The 23,453-nt window shown below is 43.5% G+C and overlaps 1 protein-coding gene across 2 annotated transcripts in view; it reads left to right on the top strand.

Annotated features, from left to right (window-relative positions):
- Positions 1 to 23,453, top strand: part of itpr2 (inositol 1,4,5-trisphosphate receptor, type 2) — a 265,818-nt gene that overhangs the window by 190,623 nt on the left and 51,742 nt on the right. For both annotated transcript variants that reach the window (XM_072562332.1, XM_072562331.1), the window contains 5 exons: positions 2,369 to 2,464; positions 4,041 to 4,157; positions 7,759 to 7,869; positions 21,159 to 21,351; positions 23,318 to 23,443. In XM_072562332.1, the coding sequence (XP_072418433.1) occupies positions 2,369 to 2,464; positions 4,041 to 4,157; positions 7,759 to 7,869; positions 21,159 to 21,351; positions 23,318 to 23,443 (643 nt within the window). The remainder of the gene's footprint in view (positions 1 to 2,368; positions 2,465 to 4,040; positions 4,158 to 7,758; positions 7,870 to 21,158; positions 21,352 to 23,317; positions 23,444 to 23,453) is intronic.

Below are 23,453 nucleotides of genomic sequence, written 5' to 3'. Positions count from 1 at the left end.
CTTCCTCTGGCAGCTCATTCCACGCATGCACCACCCTCTGCGTGAAAAAGTTGCCCTTTGACTGTATACCTCCTCTTCACAGCTCACTTTCTGACCAATAGTTGTGTCATCAGCAAATGCAATTACCGTACCTTGAGTCCATTCATCCATATTATTTTTATAAATTATAAAGAGTTGAGGCCCCAGCATTGATCCTTGTGGCACATCACATGTTAACCTCTTGCTAATCGGCAAATCATCCATTTATTTAGAAGTGTTTGGAAGATTGTAGGTAAAGTACAGGCAGGTGGGGCTAGTATAGTTTGGGATTGCAGTCGGCATGAATTGGTTGGACTGAGGGGTCTGTTTCCATGCTGTATGACTCTATGCTAATTCCCTCTTTATTGTCACGACTGATGTTTCTGGGAGCACATGAATTAGTGACTGCATTTCCTACATTACAAAACTGGCCACATTTTAAGATTGCTTCATTGGCTGAAAAACAGGTGGGAATTTTGTTGAGCTGATGAAATGAGGCTATTGTTCGCCACTTTTCTGTAGAAAGCTTAAAGCGATTTTGTGTGGTTAAGCTAAGTGTAGTTAGATCAAGAGAGGCACTGAAATCTATAAGCCTGCTCTCAGTAATTATTTTCTCCAAAGACCATAGACAATAAGCAATTATTGATAAACACATCATACCCACTGTGTCAGCAAGTCATTATCCCTATCACTGAGCTGCAACTTGGGAGACAGTCCAAGTCCATAAAGGTTTTGAGAAAATCTTGTCTGAGTGAAGCAGCACCCCCATTGATGTAATTCTTGTTTTGTATAAATGAATCATACTGGAATAACTGTTGCATTGTATGGTCATTTACTGAAACATACTTAAAACAAAACATAATGCTTTTCATGAACTCTGGACATCCCATTGCAACCCATCTTCAAGCATGTGCCTTTTCAAAATGCTAAAAACAGTAAGAAAGCAACTCCACAAGTTGCCAAAAATGAGAGGGGAAATCTGAGGGAACCGTCAATGAGATACCATCCCCACCAGTGCGAAAGGGTGATTAAAAAGAACAATGTATCTGAAGAGAAGGAAAGACGGGCAAGGAACAGTCTCAAAACAGAAGCACAATTTATTCTGTCCATGAGAAAGGTGTTGAGCAATGCCACAGGTGATTTCACAGGATGTCGAGTATCAAGCACATGTACATCACACTCTAAAGTCACACATTAGAAAGAGGAAAGGCAGACTTGTTATTGTACAGTGCTTTTCCCAGCCTCACCCATGTCGCAAAATACTTTGTCCCAATGATGCAGTTTTAAAGGCTATTCATTGTTTATAATGTGGGAGATGCAGCAGCCAATCTGCACGGTGTTATAAAGCGAAAATACTGCAGATGATGAAGATCTGAAAGAAAAACTAAGTGCTGGAGAAACTCAGCGATTCTGATAGCATCCATGGAAAGAGAGAGGGAGCCCCATGACTCATCAGTACACAGTAATATATCATGGATTACTCAATGTAATAATCCTATTTTAGAATAATGTGACTTTGGACTTGTCATTAATAGATCTCTAGTTCCAGGATGGCTCTTGTGATGAATTATAGAGTTTGGATTTAAAAATGGTAGTATGTTAGTAACTATTTTTTTGAAGGGTTTAAAAAATAGTACCTAGGTCAGATAGTCCTAATCCAGTATGTGTCAGAGCAGAGGAAATCCTCTGGAGTGTCAGTGTGTGATTATTTTTACTGTGGTGGTTGACAACAGGTGAAGTAAACTTTGAAGTCCACTAGGGCTTGGTCTTGGTTCAGAGTAATTAAGGATCGACTTTACAGAGATTAATAGTTTTAAGGCATTCACTGAAGACCTGAGGTTAGAAGTACATACAATTTCTCTCTGAGAAATTAGTAAAGAACAGTTTAGGGGAAAGCCCAGTTAGAGTAGAAAAATTTACTTTGTGAAGTTTCCAGAGCAGGAGTATTTGGTTAAAAATCTGCAGGTTTTTAGAAGCTGAGAACATCCAAGCGCTCGGTGTTGTGTGTATTCACAGTTCACAGCAAGGAACTGCAGAGAATCAGTTAAAGTCAAACTTCGAGATCTGACGGAGGCAATTTGATAATGTTGGAAAATGGGATTTTGACTTTGTTTTGCTGTGTGTTTTAAAATCTTTCAAATTGTGTTTTGCATTTAGTCAGTTTGTTTTCATCCTTTTGTTTAAGATATGTCTGTTCTGTTGTTAAAGGAACTCTGCAGCTTAATGTGACCATGTTTCAATGAGAAAGTTGATCTATCACATCACACGTTATTCAGGGATCTGACTTGCCGGTAGTTCATTGCCTGGTGTTGTTTTAATGAATGTCTTGTGTTTGTTTGTAATAAAACAGAACAATGCTTCTAAGCTTTTACTTGCCATCATGGAAAGCAGACACGATAGTGAAAATGCAGAAAGAATTCTATACAACATGCGACCTAAAGAATTGGTAAGAAACTAAAAATGTTATGCTGAATTTTTTCATTGTATTATTCACTAATGTAGCTCCAACTCACCACAGCTTTGCAAAGATCTATTTTTCCCCAAGCAACAATGTCCAATTATTATTTGTCTTTCGATCATCCCAAAGCAAATTAGGTGGATTGTTATAACTTAAAGGTTATAACAGGACCTGATTTTTACTGTCTGTCCATCTAAATGAATGAGTTCAGATCTTGACTTGTATTTTTGTCAAATTGTTCATTTAAAAAGTACATGTTTTGAAACTATTTCCAAAGTGACCTTTAAAGGATGTCACAAGACTATTGTTCAGATTTTATTAGCCGGAGTGGAATTTAGTTTCAATTAATAAATCTGGGATAAGACTGGGCTAACCATCCAGAGTACCAGGTTAATGTTCTGGGGACATGAGTTTGAATCCCATGGCAGATGTGAGATTTGAATTCAATAAAGATCCTAAATAAAAAGTTAGGCTAATGGCAAGTATTTAACTTTTGTCCATTATTGTAAAAGCCCATCTGATTCACTAATGTGCTTTAGGGGAGGAAACTGTCTCCCCTATAATCTGGTCTGACTGCAGACCCACTACAGTATGATTGACTCTTTACTGCCCTCTGGTCAAATCAAGATGGGCAATAGATGCTGATCTTGCCAGCAACGCCCACATCCCATGAGCAAATGAACAACTATTGTCGAGTTATTGTAAAAATCCTAATAAATGTACCACTCTGCCAGCCCTTACCCTGTCTGGCCTCCACATGACTTTATACACTCAGCAGTATGACAGGCTCTTAACTGTCCCATGAACTTCCACTCTGATGAAGAGATGGGCCACAAATGTTGCCCTTACTCACACCCCACAAAGCAACAATGGAAAGAATAAGATATAGTGGATGGGGAGCCTCTGGTTGGAAATGTTTTCTCGCTGCTGCACGGTTACAGAGAGCGGTGAACCCAGCCCAGACGATCACAAAGGCCAACCTCCCATCTATAGAATCCATCTACCAGGCCCGCTGTCAAGGACAGGCCGCCAGCATTCTCAAAGACCCATCCCACCCTGGCAATGTTTTTCTAAAACCTCTACCATCGGGGAGAAGGTACAGAAGCTTGAACACACGCACCAGCCAGTTTCGTAACAGTTTCTACGCTACTGTTGTTAGAATTCTGAATGGACTCTCAAACTCTTTACATTCGTCTGTACCTGTGTTTTGGTTTTTGCTGTTGTTTACCTATTATTTACTTATCAATGCTATTTAACTCTGTGATCTGCCTGTATTGTTTGCAAGACAAAGTTTTTCACTGTCCCTCGGTACACATGACAATAAATTCGATTCAATTCACTGGGACCTTGGCCATCTGAGCCATGCCCAAAATTTGTTGAGACATACTCTCAGAGAAATTAGCCATGCTTCCCAGCACTTGACTGGAGCACACACTTGACATTGCGCTCAGGGCTGCATAGCATGAAGCAATTTTATAACCATCCATCTTCCTGTTGTCCGTACACTAACGCACCGCCTTAAGGAGCTTTCACTGTGCAAAACTGAACGCCTTTTCTTTTAAAGGTTGATGTTATAAAGAATGCTTACAGTCAAAGTGAGGAGGTTGATAACGACGAAACTTCAGAGGAATGTATCTCACCAAAGGATGTTGGCCATAACATTTATATATTGGCTCATCAGGTATGTTGATAAATTAAGAGTATTTACAGCTAAACGTTTTCTCAATCATACACCCCTTTGAAGATCTTGGGTTGTATCAGATGAAACGGAATCTCTTTCTGCACATTTCTCCATGGTGGGTATCAAATAACCAGCTTTTAATTGTCATGAACAGTATATTTACAAAGAAGTGAATACATAATGCCTTTGCAACATCCCACAACCCTTTCAGCTACTGAAGTAATGCAGGTGCAGTTGTAATGTAGGAAACATACCAGCTAGATTGCAGACAGCATTTGATTAGTTGCAAAAACGGAAGTTGTTGAAAAGCTCAGCAGGTCTGTCAGTATCTTAGGAGAGCAATCAGAGTTAACATTTTTTGGGGTTGAGTGACCCTTCCTCAGAACTGAAGTTCAGTAATTAAAAACAGAAATTGTTGGAAAAACTGAGCAGATCTGGCAGCCTCTCTGGAGAGAGGCACTGAGTCTTAAGTTCAATACTAGCCTTTAGTTCCAAAGAAGAGGCATAAAAGAATTTGAAGGATCAACTCTGTTTCTTTCTCCAAGGATGCTGCCAGACCCTGCACTACTTATTGGTTTCAGATTTCCAGCATCTGTAGTACTTTTAGTTTAATTAACTTTACTTGTTAGTTCAGTGATAAATATCGACCTGAGCACTGAGGAGAAATCCCTAATGTTGCAATCAGAGGAAGTTTTTAAAAAACTTTTTATATCCGTCATTCAGACGCATTGTTAAAACAAGGTCCTATCGTCTCAGGTTAGTCTCAGCGGTTAGCACTGCTACCTCACTGTACCAGGTACCCAGATTCAATCCCAGCCTCTGGTGACTGTCTGGACTTTGCACGTTCTCCCCATGTCTGCATGGGTTTCCTCCCACAGTCCAAAAAAGTGCCGATTAGATGGATTTATCAATGCTAAATTGACCAGTATTGTCCAGGAACGTAGGATTACAGGGATGGGGCAGGGGTTTGGGTGGGACTGTAGGGATGTTATGATTCTAAATCTCCCAGTGACACTGTAAGGGAATTATCCCTTGCATCTCATACATGACAATAATGACTTAATTTAATCAGCCATTGGGACACGCTGTGATCCCAAAAATGCAAGCCTCAATCTCTCTCACCCGAGAGGGAAGGCAGGATCTTAGTCTAATGTCACCTCTGAAAGTCAGCAGCCCATGACTGGCCAGAGGTCCTGCAGTACTGCACTGGAGTGTCAGCTAGAATCTGTGATCCAGTCTCTAGACCAGAGCTCAGTTACATATTGACAATGCAGGTGGGAGATGGTATGGCATCTTTTTATCATATCCATTTGTGTAAAGCATCAGGGAGACTTTACGTAAAAATGTTCACCTGCAGAGTGTTAATATCTGGCTGGCCTTCATAGTTGGTGTTGTTCCCATGGTTTTTGACATGGTTATAAAAATGAGTTGAACCAGCCATTTTCTGTTACAGCTCTGTTTCCCTGTTCAGCAACAGGTTGCCATTCCAGTTCCTCAATAGCCATTGCATTTTTGTTTGTTTTTTTAAAAAAAAGTCCTGAGCTGACCAGACTCAGGTTTAGAAGAATTGTAACAACACATGCAGTTGTAAACAATGCTAACCTTCAGTACCAGGCCAAAATCTTATCTTCCTGATTCTGAGGAGAAGTGAGATGCTCTTCATGATGGTACAATGATTACTTTTCAGTAGATTCTTCAATTCTGACTTTGGATGTGGGCTTCACTGGCAAGAGTAGCATTTACTGCCCATCCCTAGTTTCCCTGGGAGATTGTGGAGTCACAGTCCTACAGCATGGAAATAGACCCTTCGGTCCAACCAGTCCATGCTGTCCATAATCTCAAACTAAACTAGTCCCACCTGCCTGCGCTTGGTTCATATCCCTCCCAATGTTCTTCAAATGTTGTAAGTGTACTTGCATTCACCTCTTCCTCTGGCAGTTCATTCTTTATACAAAAAAAAAGTTGCTCCTTCCTGTCCTTTTTTGAATCTTTCGCCTCCCACCTTTTTAAAAATATGCCCCCTTGAAATCTACCACTGTAGTGAAAAGACATCTGTCATTCACCACTTGGGATTTTATAAACCTCTATAAGGTCATCTACGCTCCAGTGAGAGAAAATCCCAGCCTCTCCTTAAAATTCAAACACTGCATTCCCAGCAACGTCCTGGTAGATCTTTTGTGAACCCTCTCCAGCTTAGTAACAGGGCAACCAGAACTGCACACAGTAGTCCAGAAGAGACCACCTGTACAACCTCAAAATGATGTACCAACTCCAACGCTCAAAAGATCTGAGCAATGAAGGCAAGCATGTTAAACACCTTCTTAATCTCCCTGCCTACCTGGGAGAATGATGTTCCTGAACCCCTGATAGTCTTTCTACCATGCCATCCTGAACCATGTTGAATATTTTCTGGGAGCAGCTGAGAAACTTCCTCACAAATACAGCAAGTGTTGAATAGTCAGAATCCGATCCAAAGACCCAGAATGGCAGGTTTCCTTCCCTGGAAAATACTGATGATCTATTTGTTTTACATGACAATCCAACAGCTTCAAGTGCCACATTGACTGTCTTGGTGTCTGAATCTCCAGTAGGAGTGAAAATTGAGCTCCCATCCTCCGGATGATTTATCCAAAATGTCGCTGCCTCACCAACACAGCCTGGGCGCTGCACTGTTGCATCCATTACATCTCAAGGCAGCTCACCTGATTCCACAGCCAGTAATGAAGCCCTTTGAGGTGTGGCCACTGTCCTTCAGTAGGAAAACGCAGCTGCCAAATTGTGCACAGAGAGATCCCACAGTCAGCAGAAATGGCTGACCAACTTAGCCTGTTTTGTTGGATTTGTTCAAGAGAGCAAGGACAGCCAGGGCATCAAGGGTACTCTCCTGACTCCTCTTGAGTAGTCCCACGTGCCCTTTTATGTTCAGCTGAGCTGACAGATCAGTCTTGGAATTTCAACTCAAGGACCTTTTATAGAATCACAGAATCCCTAAGGTGTGGGTGCAGGCCGTTCGGCCAATCGGTCCACACTAACCCTGTGAAGAGCATCCCACCCAGACTCCCCCTCCTATACCATCCCTGTAAACCTGCATTTCCCATGGTCAATCCACCTAACCTGTACAGAGTCATACAGCATGGAAAAAGACCCTTTGGTCCAACTAGTCCATACCGACTATAATCCCAAGCTAAACTAGTCCCATCTGCTTGCATCTTTGAAGTGTGGGAGGAAACCAGAACACCCGGAGGAAACTTGATTCAGGGCTATATGTGAGAGGTAGTTCCTCCAGCGGTAGAGCATTCCCTCAGCATTACACTGAGATGTCAGCCGAGAAAAGAGCAGGCAACACACTTGTGTGTTCAAAATATGATGTGTTTCTGCCACGTGTGTGATCAACCGCCCCCTCCGTTTACTTCAGACACAGGAAATCAGAATATTCAGTGGAAAAGACAAACTTGCAGGGTGACAGTGAGGAGTCCGAGGAATGGTGCTCGGAGAACTGGAAGGGCTGAATAGTCAGCTGTTGTGCAATAACAAATTCTGTCGTTGTTTGATTATCGATTTTTACAAGCTGCTGATATCATTTTGGTTTTTATTTCTCCAGCTTTCACAACACAACAAGCTGCTGCAACAGAAGCTCAAACCAGGTTCAGAGCCTCAGGACAAAGGCAGTGAAGCTGTAACATATTATGCTAATCACACTGCGCAGATTGAGGTACGCTGACAGCACTGCAACTCAACTTTCAAACAGCTGTATTTGTTGGTCACCTACTGAAACCCTTGTCCTCATTACAGGCAGATTTGAACGTAACGAATGCTTTGCAACAGTCAAATGTAGCAAACTCTCTGTTACTTAATTGTTAGCGATTTCACAGAATGCTGACCCACACCACAATGTTACATGTACACACCACCCACGCACCCACCACACATGTGCTCACCCTGCGCACGTGCACACTTACACTGAATTGATCACAGGGACACTCAAGGGGCTAGAGTTGGCGCTGATCTATTGGAAGGTTGTGGGGTCGGAAGGCATTGCAGAACCAAGGAAGGGAATGAGCATGGAGATTTTCTTAAATTCCTGAATTTCAAATTCAAGGTGTTGCATAATTGGCACCAAAGTGGGTTAGGGAGCACAGGGGTAATAGGTGAAAGGTACTTGAGGAAAGGGAGGGACACCATTACCAAGAGTTTTGGATGAGCTCAAGTTTACGGAAGGCAAGACACTTTTCTATCTTTGTAGAGGAATGAGGGAAAGTCTTTAATTCATAAAGCTCAGAAATGCTGCTCTTCCTTGAGATTGGGAACTGGACTGAGTTCAAAGGGTTTGGAGGTTTTGCCTATAATCAGCTATTTAGGTCTGAAGGGGGGTACATGAGACCTTTTGGAGAGAGGGAATAGAGATGGATAAATTAATGGTTAAATGGGTGTGAATTGATTGTGTCATTAGTGGAATGGGTGTTTTAGGTGTCGTGGATGACTTAAAGCTCTCACCTGAAAATCTGGACTTGAAACCTCTTCAAAAATATGTATCTTCATATTACAATGAAACGTCTAGGATGTAGGTTAATGTCATAGAGTCATAGAGATGTACAGCACGGAAACAGACTCTTCGGTCCAATTTGTCCATGCCGACCAGATATCCCAACCCAATCTATTCCCACCTGCCAGCACCTGGCCCACATGCCTCCAAACCCTTCCTATTTCTATACCCATCCAAATGCCTTTTAAATGTTGCAATTGTACCAGCCTCCACCACTTCCTCTGGCAGCTCATTCTATACACGTACCACCCTCTGTGTGAAAAGGTTGCCCCCTAGCTCTCTCCTATATCTTTCCCCTCTCACCCTAAACCTATGCCCTCTAGTTCTGGACTCCCTGACCCCAGGGAAGAGACTTTGTCTATTTATCCTATCCATGCCCCTCATAATTTTATAAACCTCTATAAGGTCATCCCTCAGCCTCCAGGGAAAACAGCCCCAGCCTGTTCAGCCTCTCCCTGTAGCTCAAATCCTCCAACCCTGGCAACATCCTTGTAAATCTTTTCTGAACCCTTTCAAGTTTCACTACATTTTTCTGATAGGAAGGAGACTAGAATTGCACACAATATTCCAACAGTGGCCTAACCAACGTCCTGTATAGCCACAACATGACCTCCCAACTCCTGTACTCAATGCTCTGACCAATAAAGGAAAGCATACCAAACGCCTTCTTCACTATTCTATCTACCTGGGATCCACTTTCAAGGAGCTATGAACCTGCACTCCAAGGTCTTTTTATTCAGCAACACTCCCCAGGACCTTGCCATTAAGTGTATAAGTCCTGCTCAGATTTGCTTTCCCAAAATGCAGCACCTCTCATTTATCTGAATTAAACTCCATCTGCCACTTCTCAGCCCTCTGACCCATCTTAGTTAAGATCCTGTTGTAATCTGAGGTAACCCTCTTCGCTGTCCACTACATCTCCAATTTTGGTGTCATCTGCAAACTTACTAACTGTACCTCTTATGCTCACCTCCAAATTATTCATATAAATGATGAAAAGTAGTGCACCCAGCCCCGATCCTTGTGGCACTCCACTGGTTACAGGCCTCCAGTCTGAAAAACCACCCTCTGCCTTCTAGCTTTGAGCCAGTTCTGTATCCAAATGGCTAGTTCTCCCTGTATTCCATTGGATCTAACCTTGCTAACCAGTCTGGACTTTGGGCTTTTTTTAATTGACTCATGGGATGTAGGTCTTGCTGGCTGGGTCAGCATTTACTGCCCGTCCCAAGTTGCCCCTTGAGAAGGTGGGGGTGAGCTGCCTTCTTGAACTGCTTCAGTCCATCAGCTGTAGGTTGACCAACAATGCCCTTGGGGAGGGAATTCCTGGATTTTAACTCCGTGACACTGAAGGAATGGGGATTTTTTTCGAGTGCAGTAGTTCCCAAATATCTGCTGCCCTTGTTTGTCTTGGTGGTAGGGATCATGAGTTTGGAGGGTGCTGTTTAAGGAGTCTTGGACACATTATGTATTGCATCTTGTGGATAGTACACACTGATTTGTCCTGGATGGTGTCAAGCTTCTTGAGTGTTGTTGGAGCTGCACCCATCCAGGCAAGTGGGGAGTATTCCAACCCACTCCTGACTAATGCCTTGTAGATGATGGCTAGGTTTTGGGGAGTCACTCACTGCAGGATTCCTGTAGCCCTGGCATGTATATCCATTTGTGTTTCTGGTCAATGGTAACCCCTATGATGTTGATAATGGGAGACTCAGTGACGTTAACACCATTGAATGGCAAAGGGCCGTGGTTGGATTCCCTCCAATTGGAGATGGTCATTGTCAGGCTTTTGTTTGGCGTGCATGTTACTTGCCACTTGTCTGCCCAAACCTGGATACTGTCCAGGTCTTGCTGTATTTGGATTATGGTGTTTCAGTATCTGAGGAGTCTCGAATTGTACAGATAATAATTTTATAACTTGCAGACGACAAGACAATATTGTAAATGTCGGGTTGCATTGACTGCAAAAGCATTCAGACAGGTTGATGGAATCGATAGACATATCTATCACGGAGAAACAAGAGGTGATCCATTCTGGTATGAGGATTCGGGAGTCCCAGGAACAGGGAGGCCAGTGGTTTGAGCTAAAGCAATTCTGAAACTGTGCAGTTTGAATTCCCCTTCTAAATCCCACTTTCAGAAGGATGGCCAAGTATTGGAGCATTTGTGCATGCATTTTGTTTGAATAGTACCTGGGATGACTGAGTTTGGTGAGGTGACGAGTTCGTTTCTCTTTAGAGCAGACCGCAACATGGGGAGCATTGGTACGTTTACCACAAGGTAGGGCTTTTGACAGAGAGCATTCAGAGAAACTATTTCACTGGCAGCAATATCAGTCACCAAATCGGAAAAGGAGCCAGTGCATAATTAGATTTTGTTTTGCCCAGTGAGTGATGATGAGTTGGAGTGTACTGCCAGAGTGGCTAATGGAAACGAGTTCAGCAATAACTTTTGAAAGGGGCATTTACTTGAGCAGGAGAAAATTGCAATTGGGGCTAGTTGGAAAACTAGTTTCAAAGAGCAAACACAGACAACAGAGGGCTGAATGCCCTCAACCTGTGTGTGTGTGTGTGTGTGTGTGTGCGCTTGTGTGTGTAATGTTGTGTTCTGAAGTAGAGTTAACTACAAGTAGAAGCTGTTGACTTCTTTAGTGCTTTGTTGGAGGAATAGCTCTCTGGTAAAGTCACTCGGTGCCTGCTGATAAAGAGAATAAATCCCATTCACTTTAGGGTTTGTGAACCTCTGAGACTCGAGCTTACGAAAAGCATTAAATATTGCCTTCTCGCAATTCCTCTGGGCCGATGTTTCTCTATGTTGAGTTTCTTGTTGCAGTCAGCTTCAAACATGACAGCACGGTGACTCAGTGGTTAGCACTGCTGCCTCACAGCACCAGGGACTAGAGTTCAATTCCAGCCTCAGGTGACTGTCTGTGTGGAGTTTGCACATTCTCCCCATGTTTGCATGGGTTTCCTCCCACAATCCAAAGATGTCCGGGTTAGGTGGATTGACCACGTTAAATTGCCCATAGTGCTCAGGGATGGGTATGTTAGGTGCATTAGTCACAGGTAAATATAGAGTAATAGAGTAGGGGAGTGGGTCTGGTGGGTTACTCTTTGGAGGGCCAGTATGGACTTGTTGGGCCAAAGGGCCTGTTTCCCCACATTAGAGATTCTATGATCTGCTGTGTCAGGTGACTGGCATTGAGTATTTGCATAAACTGAAGATACAGTACATAACATTCCAGTTACAACAGCTCTGCATCTGGAAATGAGGCTGGCACTTGTTTACAAATTACAGTTCCCTTTAACTCTGAGCCAGTCTCTCAATAGCTCAGAAAGAGCATTCTGATCTCACTGTCGAATGCTTTTGAAAGAAAGCCTTTACACTGACAAGACAAAGAAACAACTGTGATAATTCACTGCTCTTTTGAGCAGTCGTTGTTTATAACATCTCCCTCAGTTACACTGAAAGTGTGAGAGCACCATTAAAGGCTCATTATTATAATAACAGTGGCTGTAAACTACATACCAACTTCAGATGGGAAGAGTTCTCGAAAATTGCCGAGAAACAATTTGCAAGTGTTCAGCATTTTTTTCATGATCTGAAAATATTTCCCAGCCAATGAAACGCTTTTGATGTCAAGTTACTGCCATACTGTCAGAAACATAACTTGCCCACACACAGCGATGCGATAGTGGCCAGATAATTGTGGTGAGTGTTGTGAAGTTGAAAATGAATACTGGGCAGGAACAAGGGAGAGCTACCCTACAGTTCAGGCTTTGTTAACCTGACAGGGCCTTCAGTAGAAATGTCATCCAAGAGAGAGCTCCTCTGAAAGTGCTACACTCCTTCAGTACTGCGCTGAAGTCAGGTGGCACAGTGAGACAATGATGAGCACTGCTGCCTCACAGCCCCAGGGACCCAGGTTTGACTCCAGCCTTGGATGACTGTGTAGAGGTTTGCGCGTTCTCCTGCTGAGTGCTCCAGTTTCCTCCCACAGTCCTAAGATGTGTCGGTTAACTAGGCCGTGGGGATGGTAGGGTGGGTCTGAGTCTGTGTTGGATGCTGATTGGAGGGTTGTTGCACACTTGATAGGCCGAATGGCCGCTTCCTGCACAGCTATTTTCCCTGGAGCGTCGGTGACCTTATAGAGGTTTACAAAATTATGAGGGGCATGGATAGGATAAACAGACAAAGTCTTTTCCCTGGGGTTGGGGAGTCCAGAACTAGAGGGCATAGGTTTAGGGTGAGGGGGGAAAGATATAAAAGAGACCTACGGGACAACTTTTTCACACAGAGGATGGTACGTGTATGGAATGAGCTGCCAGAGGATGTGGTGGAGGCTGGTACAATTGCAACATTTAAGAGGCATTTGGATGGGTATATGAATAGGAAGGGTTTGGAGGGATATGGGCCGGGCGCTGGCAGGTGGGACTAGATTGGGTTGGGATATCTGGTCGGCATGGACAAACTGGACCGAAGAGTCTATTTCCATGCTGTACATCTCTATGACTCTCTGACCCTAGTAGGGATTCTGTGAAATGTTAATCAGAAGTAGTTATTTGGGTCTGTGGAGTGGGACTTGAGTCCACAACCTTGCTACATGTTTAAACCCAGGCTGATAGATGCAGTAGAATCTTTGGGCCAAGCCAAAGTTGGGGGGAGCTATGGGCGATCGATGGTCGGGCTGTTTTTTTTTAAATCTTCTGCTTGTTTTATTGAAAGAATGTTTGTAATATATTGATAGGAGAGCTTCTCCATTTCGAAATGCCCTGTCAGAATTTCTCCTCCATTTTTTTATCCCCCAATGGGCTGTGGGTGTTGCTGGCAAGGCCTCTGGAGACCTAATTGCCCTGGCACTGCCAGGCGTTTCAGAGGGCAGTTGCGAGTCAGCCATGTTGCTATGGGACTGGAGTCACGTATGGACCAGACTGGATAAGGACAGCAGTTTCCTTCCAAAAAGAACATTGATGAACCAGCTGTGTTCTCACTGCGATTGGCGGTAGCATCATGGTCACTGAAATTGGATTTCAGTTCCAGATTTATTTAACCTTTTGTGGGCTCAGTTCTTCACCTGCTGAACCATTGAATACTGAGTTGTTGGATTTGACTCACTGGAATTCATTTCCAAAGTGTGCCTCCCTTCATTATGATCCTGCTCAATTGTCCCTCAAGCCTATTGTTACCCTACCTCATGAATTAAGAGCAGAAGTAGCCCATTTGACCCATGGGACCTGTTTTGTCATTCAATACGATCGTGGCTGATATGATGATTCCACATTCCTGCCTTGTAACCTTTCACCACCATCCCCTCCCCATTTATCAAGAACCTATCTACCTTCGCTTTAAAAATATTCAAAGACTCTGCTTTTGTCACTTTTGGAGGAAGAGACTTCCAAAGATACTCAACCCTCTCTCAAAAGAAAAAAAGTTGCTTCTATCTTAATTGGATGATGCCCTTATTCATGATCCGTGACCCCTACGTATAGATTCTCTCTCAAGCGGACAATCAGGACTTATGCAGTTATTATTAGGGCCCTAGGTAGTAGTGTAGAACAGAGAGACCAAGGGGTTCATGTGCATAATTCTTTGAAGTTTATGTCATATGTAGAAGGATGGTTAAGAAAGTGTTTAGCACACTTGCCTTCATTCTTTAAGGAGAGGAGCTGGGAAGTCATGTTGAGGTTACATCACACATTGGTGAGGCCTCTTCTGGAGTACTGTGTTGAGTTCTGGTTGCCCTGTTTGAAGAAGGATATTATGAAGCTAGAGAGGATTCTGAAGAGATTTACCAGGATGTTGCTGGGTATGGAAGGTTTGAGTTATAAAGAAAGGCTGGGGACTGTTTTCACTGGAGAGTAGAAGGTTGAGGAGTGACTTTATAGAGGTTTATAAAATTGAGGGATATAGATAGAGTCAATGGTAGGTGTCTTTTCCCTAGGATGGGTGATTACAAGACTAGGGGGCATATTTTTATGATAAAAGGAGAGAGATTTAAAGAAGACATGAGGCATAATTTGTTTTACACAGAGGGTGGTCAGTGTGTGGAATGAACTTTCTGAGGAAGTGGTGGATGCAGATGCAGTGACAATGTTTAAATGACATTTAGATAAGTATGTGAGTAGGATGGGATATGGGCCAGGAGCAGGCAGGTGAAACGAATTTGATTTGGGATTATGTTTGGCATGGACTGGTTAGACCAAAAGGTCTGTTTCCATGCTGTATAACTCTCCATATTTATTAGAATCATAGAATCCCTACAGTTTGGAAACAGGCCATTTGGCCCAACAAGTCCACACCGACCCTCCGAAGAGTAACCCACCCAGACCTACTCCCCTACTCTATTACTCTACATTTACCCCTGACTAATGCACCTGTCCTACACATCCCAGAACACTACGGGCAATTTAGCATGGCCAATCCACATAACCTGCACATCTTTGTACTGTGGGAGGAAACCCACGCAGACCCGGGGACAATGTGCAACCTCCACACAGTCCGTCACCTGAGGCTGGAATTGAACCCAGGTCCCTGGTGCTGTGAGGCAGCAGTGCTAATCACTGAGCCACTGTCAAGACCCCTTGGATCTTACACATTTAAATCAAGTTGCCTCTCACTCTCCTAAACTTCAGCAGCTACAAGCCCAGTCTGTTCAATCTTTCTACATTAGGCAACCTTCCCATTGCAGGGATCTTGTCTGAACTGTTTCCAACACGCTTGCATTCTTCCTAAAATAAGGAGACCGATATGGTACAGGGATTGTACTCCATATACCAATATCCCTGAAGTGACTGAGGGCATTTTGAATGTTTAAAACAAAATACAGAACTGTGATCATCCTGGATTCCTGTAAGTTCATTACCATTGATAACCTTTACTTAATCAGCTTCCATATGAAAAGCCAGGTATTGAGTATAACACAAGTGTCCAACTATAACCATCACTTACTACAGTTTGACAACCCACATTCTTCAACGTAAGTGGTTTGGTCCTTAACAGTGCTGTGGGAGGTGAAGCTTTATGTGGATGAATCTGCAAGGGAACAGGAAATGCTGACTCACCTTTTGTTATGGTTTACTAACGCACCATCCCTATAAGACCGTCCTGTAGAACGAATATTTTTTTTCATAGAGAGGTCTGGCAGCATCCATGGAGAGTGAAACCAAGTTAATGTTTCAGCTCTGTAGTCTTTGATCAGAACGGGAGAGGTTTAAAGTATGATCAGCTGTGACCAAGGACGAAGTGGGTGAAGGACTGGAGGGAGGTCTGCGATAGAGTGGACGTCAGAGCAGATTGAAAGACCAAGCTAAAGAGAGCAGTAGTGGGGCAAGGAGCTTTATCTAAATACAGAGGCTCAGCTGGTGCTGAGGTCCCTCACAGAGTGAGGGACCCAGGTTCGATTCCAGCCACGGGTGACTGCCTGTGTGAAGTTTGCACGTTCTCCCTGTGTCTGCGTGGGTTTCCTCCCACAGTCCAAAGATGTGCAGGTTCGATGGACTGGCCATGGAAAAATTGTCCCTAATGCAGACTAAGTGGGTTAGCCACGGGAAATGCAGGGTTACAGGAATAGGGTGGGTTACTGTTCAGAGGGTCGGTGTGTGCAAGAAGGGCCAAATAGCCTGCTTCCTCACTTCCATAGGGATTCAGTGATTCTGCATTCCGTCTGCCACTCTTCGGCCCATTGGCCCATCTGATCAAGGTCCTGTTATACTCTGAGATAACCTTTTTCACTGTCCACTAACACAAGGTGTATTTAGTCGTGATATCAAATTAAAGGAGATGGCAATCATAGTAAATGATTCACAGGGATGCAGTGTGTAGTTCCTTGAAAGTGCAGACAGGATGGTGAAGGCAGCATTTGGTACACATGCCTTCATTGGTCAGAACATTGACCATCAGATTTCAGACATCGGGTTGCGGCTATACAGGACAATGAGCCATAAGCAAATGTCAAACCAAAGCAAATGATTGAGGGTGACATATACATCCTTTTAAAATTCACTCTTGGGATGAGTTTGTCACTAGCTGGGCGGCACGGTGGCACAGTGGTTAGCACTGCTGCCTCACAACGCCAGAGACCTGGGTTCAATTCCCGCCTCAGGCGACTCTCTGTGTGGAGTTTGCACATTCTCCCCGTGTCTGCGTGGGTTTACTCCCACAGTCCAAAGATGTGCAGGTCAGGTGAATTGGCCATGCTAAATTGCCCATAGTGTTAGGTAAGGGGTTGATGTAGGGGTATGGGTGGGTTGTGCTTCGGCGGGGCGGTGTGGACTTGTTGGGCTGAAGGGCCTGTTTCCACACTGTAAGTAATCTAATTCTAATCTAATTCTAATCTAATTCTTATTTCACTGGAGCCTTGGAGGCAGAGGGGTGACCTTATAAAATCATGAGGGGCATGGATAGAGTGAATAGCCAAGGACTTTTCCAAAGTGGAAGACTCCAAAACTAGAGGGCATAGATTTAGGGTGAGAAGGGGAAGATTTAAAAAGGGCCTGAGGAGTAATGTTTTCACGCAGTGGTTGGTACGTGTATGGACCGAGCTGCCAGAGGAAGCGGTTGAGGCTGGCACAATAACAACATTGAAAAGGAATCTGAGCTTAAAAATGTGTTGCTTGAAAAGCACAGTGGAGCAGGAGAATCGACAGGAGAAGGGCATAAGCCCTTCTTCAGGAATCTGGACAGGTATATGAATAGGAAAGGTTTAGAGGGATATGGGCCAAATGCTGGAAAATGGGACTGGGTCAGGTTGGGATGTCTGCTCAGCATGGGTGAGTTGGACTGAAGGGTCTGTTTCTGTGCTGCGTGAGTCTATGATTCCATGATTACGGAGACTGGTGTCATGGAAGGTGAAAACATGGAGAACCCAATAGTAAAGGAGGGCAAGGGATGAGAACACAAGTGTGGGAAATGTGGTAGATACAGTTGGCAGCCCCACTGAGGGCATAAGACTTCTCAGAAGCTTGTTCTTAAACCCCTGATTTCAACAGTTAACTAAGTTGCTAATGTCATCAAACATTTTAAAGGTGTACAAATTTTCCATCTGCCACACTTAAAATGTTCACACTTGGAGAGTCTCATTTTGTTCCTGGACATGAAATAAACAAAGACCAGCAGTCTGTCCCTAGTAGACTTAGTCCGGTGAGACTCCAAGTAACAGCAGATCGAATCATTCACCATGTATTGAAATTGATGTGCAATTTACTCACTCAAGAAATCAGTCAGTGGAACAAAGCATCTTCCTCACAAAGTGACCAATTTTAAACTCCCCCCATCAGTCAGTTATTCAGCCCAGTAACTATCAGTGTGTACAAGGTGCTCTAAGTCTTGGCTATGTTCTATTAAAAGGAAACCTCCTAATTTGACTACATCCAAATTAACGCTAGAAATGGCAGGACTTTCTGCAACTAATGTGCTAAAGAATGGGGTAACAATGAGCCATAAGCAAATGTCAAACCAAAGCAAATGATTGAGGGTGGCATATACATCCTTTTAAAATTCACTCTTGGGATGCGGATGTCACTAGCAAGACCAGTACTTATTGCTCACCTCTCGCTGCTCTGAGTGGTGTGACATACTCGGGAAATTTCAAGGCTATTTATAAGCCCAGCTCACTGATACAGGCTAGAGTTCAGACCAGGAAGGTAAGGAAAGCAGCTTAGGACAATCTAACTACTTCATAGTCACTTTTACTACGATGAGCTTTTTGTTCCCAAATTGCTTTGAGCTGAATGTGAATAGCTGCCTACTCTCGATGACCTGAATCTAACAGATTAACCATGGCTGGAAATGTTTACAACATGCCATGGCACTTATCCACTGATTCAATGAATAAGCACATCGACCTGGACCCAATATACTGACCACTGCAGCGGACAGCTCAAACTGACAACCGGAAGCGGCAGATTCAAACCACTATAAATGCCGGAGGAAAGATCACAGAAGCGCTTCAGAGGAGGCTCCCAAGCACTGAGGATGTCACCTAGACAGGGGACGAAACATCTGCAACACAAATTCCCAGCTCGGTGAACAGAACCACAACAGATGCTTACAACATTTCTGTAAGTGTCTCTGGGATAAAAGAATGACTAGAGTAAGATTAGGGCCAATCAAGGACAGTAGTGGGAAGTTGTACATGGAGTCAGAGGAAATAGGGGAAGCACTAAATGGATGATTCTCACCAGTATGTACACTGGAAAAGACAATGTTGTCGAGGAGAATACTGAGAAACAGGCTACTAGTCTAAATGGGATTGAGGTTCACAAGGAGGAGGCATTAGAAATTCCGGAAAGTGAAAATAAATAAATCCCCTGGACTGGATGGGATTTATCCTAGGATTCTCTGGGAAGCCAAGGAGGAGCCTTTGGCCTTGGTCTTTATGTCGTCATTGTCTACAGGAACAGTGCCAGAAGACTGGAGGATAGTAAATGTTATCCCCCTGTTCAAGAAGGGGAGTAGAGACAACCCTGGTAATTATAGACCAGGGAGCCCTTACTTCAGTTGTGAATAAAGTGTTGGGAAAGGTTATAAGAGATGGGATTTATAATCATCTCGATAGGAATAAGTTGATTAGGGATAGTCAACACCGATTTATGAAGGATAGGTTTGTGAGGCATGACCTTATTGAGTTTTTTGAGAAGGTGACCAAACAGGTGGATGAGAGTAAAGCCATTGATGTGGTGTATTTAGGTTTCAGTAAGACATTTGTTAAGATTCCCCATGATAGGCTATTGCACAAAATACGGAGGCATGGGATTGAGGGTGATTTAGCGGTTTGGATCAGAAATTGGCTAGCTGAAAGAAGACAGAGAGTGATGTTTGATGGGAAATGTTCATCGTGGGGTTCAGTTACTAATGGTATACCGCAAGGGTTGGTGTTGGGTCCACAGCTGCTGTTATTTTTATAAACAACCTGAATGAGGGTGTCAAAGGATGGGTTAGTAAATTAGCAGACAACACTGAGGTCAGTGGAGTTGTGGATAGTGCTGAAGGTTGTTGTAGGTTACACAGGGACATAGATAAGCTGCAGAGCTGGGCTGAGAGGTGGCAAATGGTGTTTAATGCAGAAAAGTGTGAGGTGATTCACTTTGAAAGGATTAACAGGAATGCAGAATACTAGGCTAATGGTAAGATTCTTGGTAGTGTAGGTGGGCAGAGAGATCTGTGTCAAGGTACATAGATCCTTCAAAGTTGCCATCCAGGTTGATAAGTTAAGAAGGCATATGGTGTGTTAGCTTTTATTAGTGGAGGGATTGCATTTCAGAACCATAAGGTCATGCTGCAGCTTTTCAAAACTCTGGTGCGGCCTCACTTGGAGTATTGCGTACAGTTTTGGTCACTGCATTATCGGAAGGATGTGGAAATTTTGGAAAGGGTGCAGAGGAGGTTTACTCTGATGTTGCCTGGTATGGAGGGAAGGTCTTAGAAGGAAAGTTGAGGGACTTGAGGCTGTTTTTGTTAGAGAGAAGAAGGTTGAGAGGTGACTTGATTGAGACATATCAGATAATCAGAGGGTTAGATAGGGTGGTCAGGGAGAGCCTTTTTCCTCGGCTGGTGATGGCTAGCATGAGGGGACACAACTTTAAATTGAGGGGGTGATAGATATAGGACAGATGTCAGAGGTAGCTTCTTTACTCAGTAGTAGGGGAGTGGAATGCACTGTTTGCGACTGTGGTAGACTCTCCAACTTTAAGGGCAGTTAAATGGTCATTGGATAAAAATATGGATGATAATGGAATAGTGTAGGTTAGATGGGGTTTAGATTGGTTTCACAGAGCGGTGCAACACTGAGGGCCGGGGGCTGGACTGCGCTGTAATGTTCTATGTTCTTTTTTAATTCACGGGATGAGGGCGTTGCTGGTGAGGCAGCATTTTATGCCCAGAGGGCAGTTTAGAGTCAAGTACGTTACTGTGGATCTGGAGTGACATCTAGACCAGACCAGGTAAAGATGGCCGTTTCCTTCCTTAAAGGACACTAATGAAACAGATGGGTTTTTTCTGACAATTGCTAATGGATTCATGGCCGTCATTAGACGATTGATTCCAAATTTTGATAGAATTCAAATTTCACCATCTGCCGTAGCAGGATTCAGACTGGGTCCCCGGAACATTATCTGGTTCTGTAGGTGAAGAATCCAGTGATACTACCACAAGGCCAGCGCCTCCCCCAAATAAAACACAACGTGGTGGGGATCCCCTTCCAACCCTCCCTCACCTTCACCCATCCCTCCCCAAAAGCTGGTTATACTCTCACTTTGAATTAATCTACTTGCGAGTCACCTCAACGTTGCTGCGCCAGTGCAAGGTCAGATATGTTGCACAGGCCAAGGGGTGAGTTGCCTGCTGTTGTTTTAAGCCCGTGCTGTTGCTGCACACTCGGTGAATTCAGTGGCTACTTTGCACCAATTTATACCGGAGAAGAGCGTGAGCAATAGTCTTGACCCGATTCTGCCTTCCGTCCTCAGATCGTGCGGCATGACCGAACCATGGAGAAAATAGTCTTCCCTGTGCCCAGTATCTGTGAATATCTCACACACGAGTCCAAGTATAAGGTGTTTAACACCACAGAGCGAGATGAACAGGGCAGCAAAGTCAATGATTTCTTCCAACAGACTGAGGACCTTTACAATGAAATGATTTGGCAGAAGAAGATTAAAAGTAAGTAATCGGGCTCGGGCTTGTTTAAAGAATTATTAATTAGCCCTTGTGACTTGTGGTATTTGCACCTGATTTTGGCAATGCTTATGTTAACTCCTATAATAAGAACTAGGGGGATATGGGTAACATGGTACTGAAAGTGTTTATTACAGTTCCTGATATATACTGCAGCTAATGTATGAAGTAAGAATTTTCCATGGTTTGCGAGTTTTGAGGAGATTTGTAGCTCAGGTTGAGGTTCTGGATGTAGGTTTGCTCGTTGAACTGGAAGGTTCATGTTCAGATGTTTCGTCACCATACTAGGTAACATCAGTTGATCAGTTAAAACATTAGCACACTTGCATCAGCAAGTCATGCTTCAAATGGCTCGAATAAGGATGGGAACTCAAACCTTTCTATCCCCTGGTCACATGCTCTGACATAGTGATGTGCATGTCTCTTAAAAGTACACTGTATACCATCTTGAGACATAACACACCTTGTGTGTCAATGTGACCGAGTAAGGAGAAATTATTTCCTGCTTTAGACGAGAAATTACTTCACATCTATCCTCCTTCACATCAAGTTTTATTCATTTCTTTGTCAGACTTTTTGTTTTTTGCATTTTCTAAGAGCTGAGGTTTGCTTTGCGATTTGTTTGACACTTTGCCTTTCCAAGGTAGATTAGGCATGCTGTAGGCCTGAAGGAGGCCTGTTTGTGAGTTTACACCAAAAAAAACAGCAGACGAGGATCTGATCAGGGTCAGCTTTGATGTGGCCTATTCTGTGCCAAACATGGAAGATGGGCAAGTGGTTAGAACCCTGTTTGGAAGAGTGCTAACAATGTGGACTCTTGTGATTATTTGAAATGGGAGAAAGTGAGGACTGCAGATGCTGGAGACCAGAGTTGAAAAATGTGATGCTGGAAAAACACAGCAGGCCAGGCAGCATCCGAGGAGCAGGAGAATCGACGTTTCGGGCATAAGCCCTTCTTCAGGAATTCCTGAAGAAGGGCTTATGCCCGAAACGTCGATTCTCCTGCTCCTCGGATGCTGCCTGGCCTGCTGTGTTTTTCCAGCATCACATTTTTCAACTCTGATTATTTGAAATGTTTGCATTTGTCCTGATGAGTTCGACGGCCTGCCTTCTGTGCAGCAATATTACCGCTCAGTTCCTGAATGAATAATTCTCTCAGGATTACTAGCCTTATATTAGGGCAGTTCAGCCGTTGTGGGGTTGCAGTGATGATGTAACAAATAATGCCACTTTTGTAAAAATGTGGCAGCAATAATTCTGCCTTTTCTCCTGCCTTACCTCCCCAGCAACCCGTTATCCCACCCTGTCCTTTAATCCTCCCCAAATATGCCTATCTTCAGGACAATCCAGTATTTACCTGTATATTGTGTGTGCATAAAGCATAAACATTTTTTTTTACAAAAAGCACACTCCCTCTGGAGAAGAAATGCTGACCCAATAGGTATGCTTCAATTTGGAAAGGCATTTGTTCAGACAGACCTGGATATAATATTTCCAGTTGTTCTGGAGTCTACAATTTGTGGTCATAGATGTGAAATAAAAATGGAGAATAGTGAAAACAGTACACCAGATCTAGCAATGTCTGTAGAGTTAGAAACCGAGCTAATGTTTTAAGAAATTTCCATTATGGCCTTTGATAAGCACTGGAAAATAATTCACAAGAAACGGTCCTCAGAGACCAGAATGGGGGAGTATCTACCATATGCAGTTACTGTGTCAGAGCAGCGAGTATTTATATGAGGCAGAAAGAAATAGAAAGACATGCCAATAGGGGCTGACGAAATATGGTGGGAGGAGGTTCATATGGACAATATATAGCAATGTACCCCAGATGGGCTGAATGGCCTTTTTCTGTGCTGAAAATTCCCTAACAATTGTGTAGCTTCACCTCTGTCCCGGAAGAAGAATTTCTATTGGAAAGGACTCCTCACTACCTTCTTTCTTTCTTCAGATAATCCGGGCTTGTTCTGGTTCTCGAAGAACATATCACTGTGGGGGACCATTTCATTCAATTTTGCAGTATTTATCAACCTAGCCGTCGCACTTTTCTATCCCTTTGGGGATGATGGCGATGAGGGTAAGTTGGA

This window comes from Chiloscyllium punctatum, chromosome 44 (genome assembly GCF_047496795.1).
Source record: "Chiloscyllium punctatum isolate Juve2018m chromosome 44, sChiPun1.3, whole genome shotgun sequence".
Taxonomy (NCBI): Eukaryota; Metazoa; Chordata; class Chondrichthyes; order Orectolobiformes; family Hemiscylliidae; genus Chiloscyllium; species Chiloscyllium punctatum.
The sequence above is the reverse complement of the archived record's forward strand: the minus strand, read 5'-3'. Positions and strand labels throughout refer to the sequence as shown.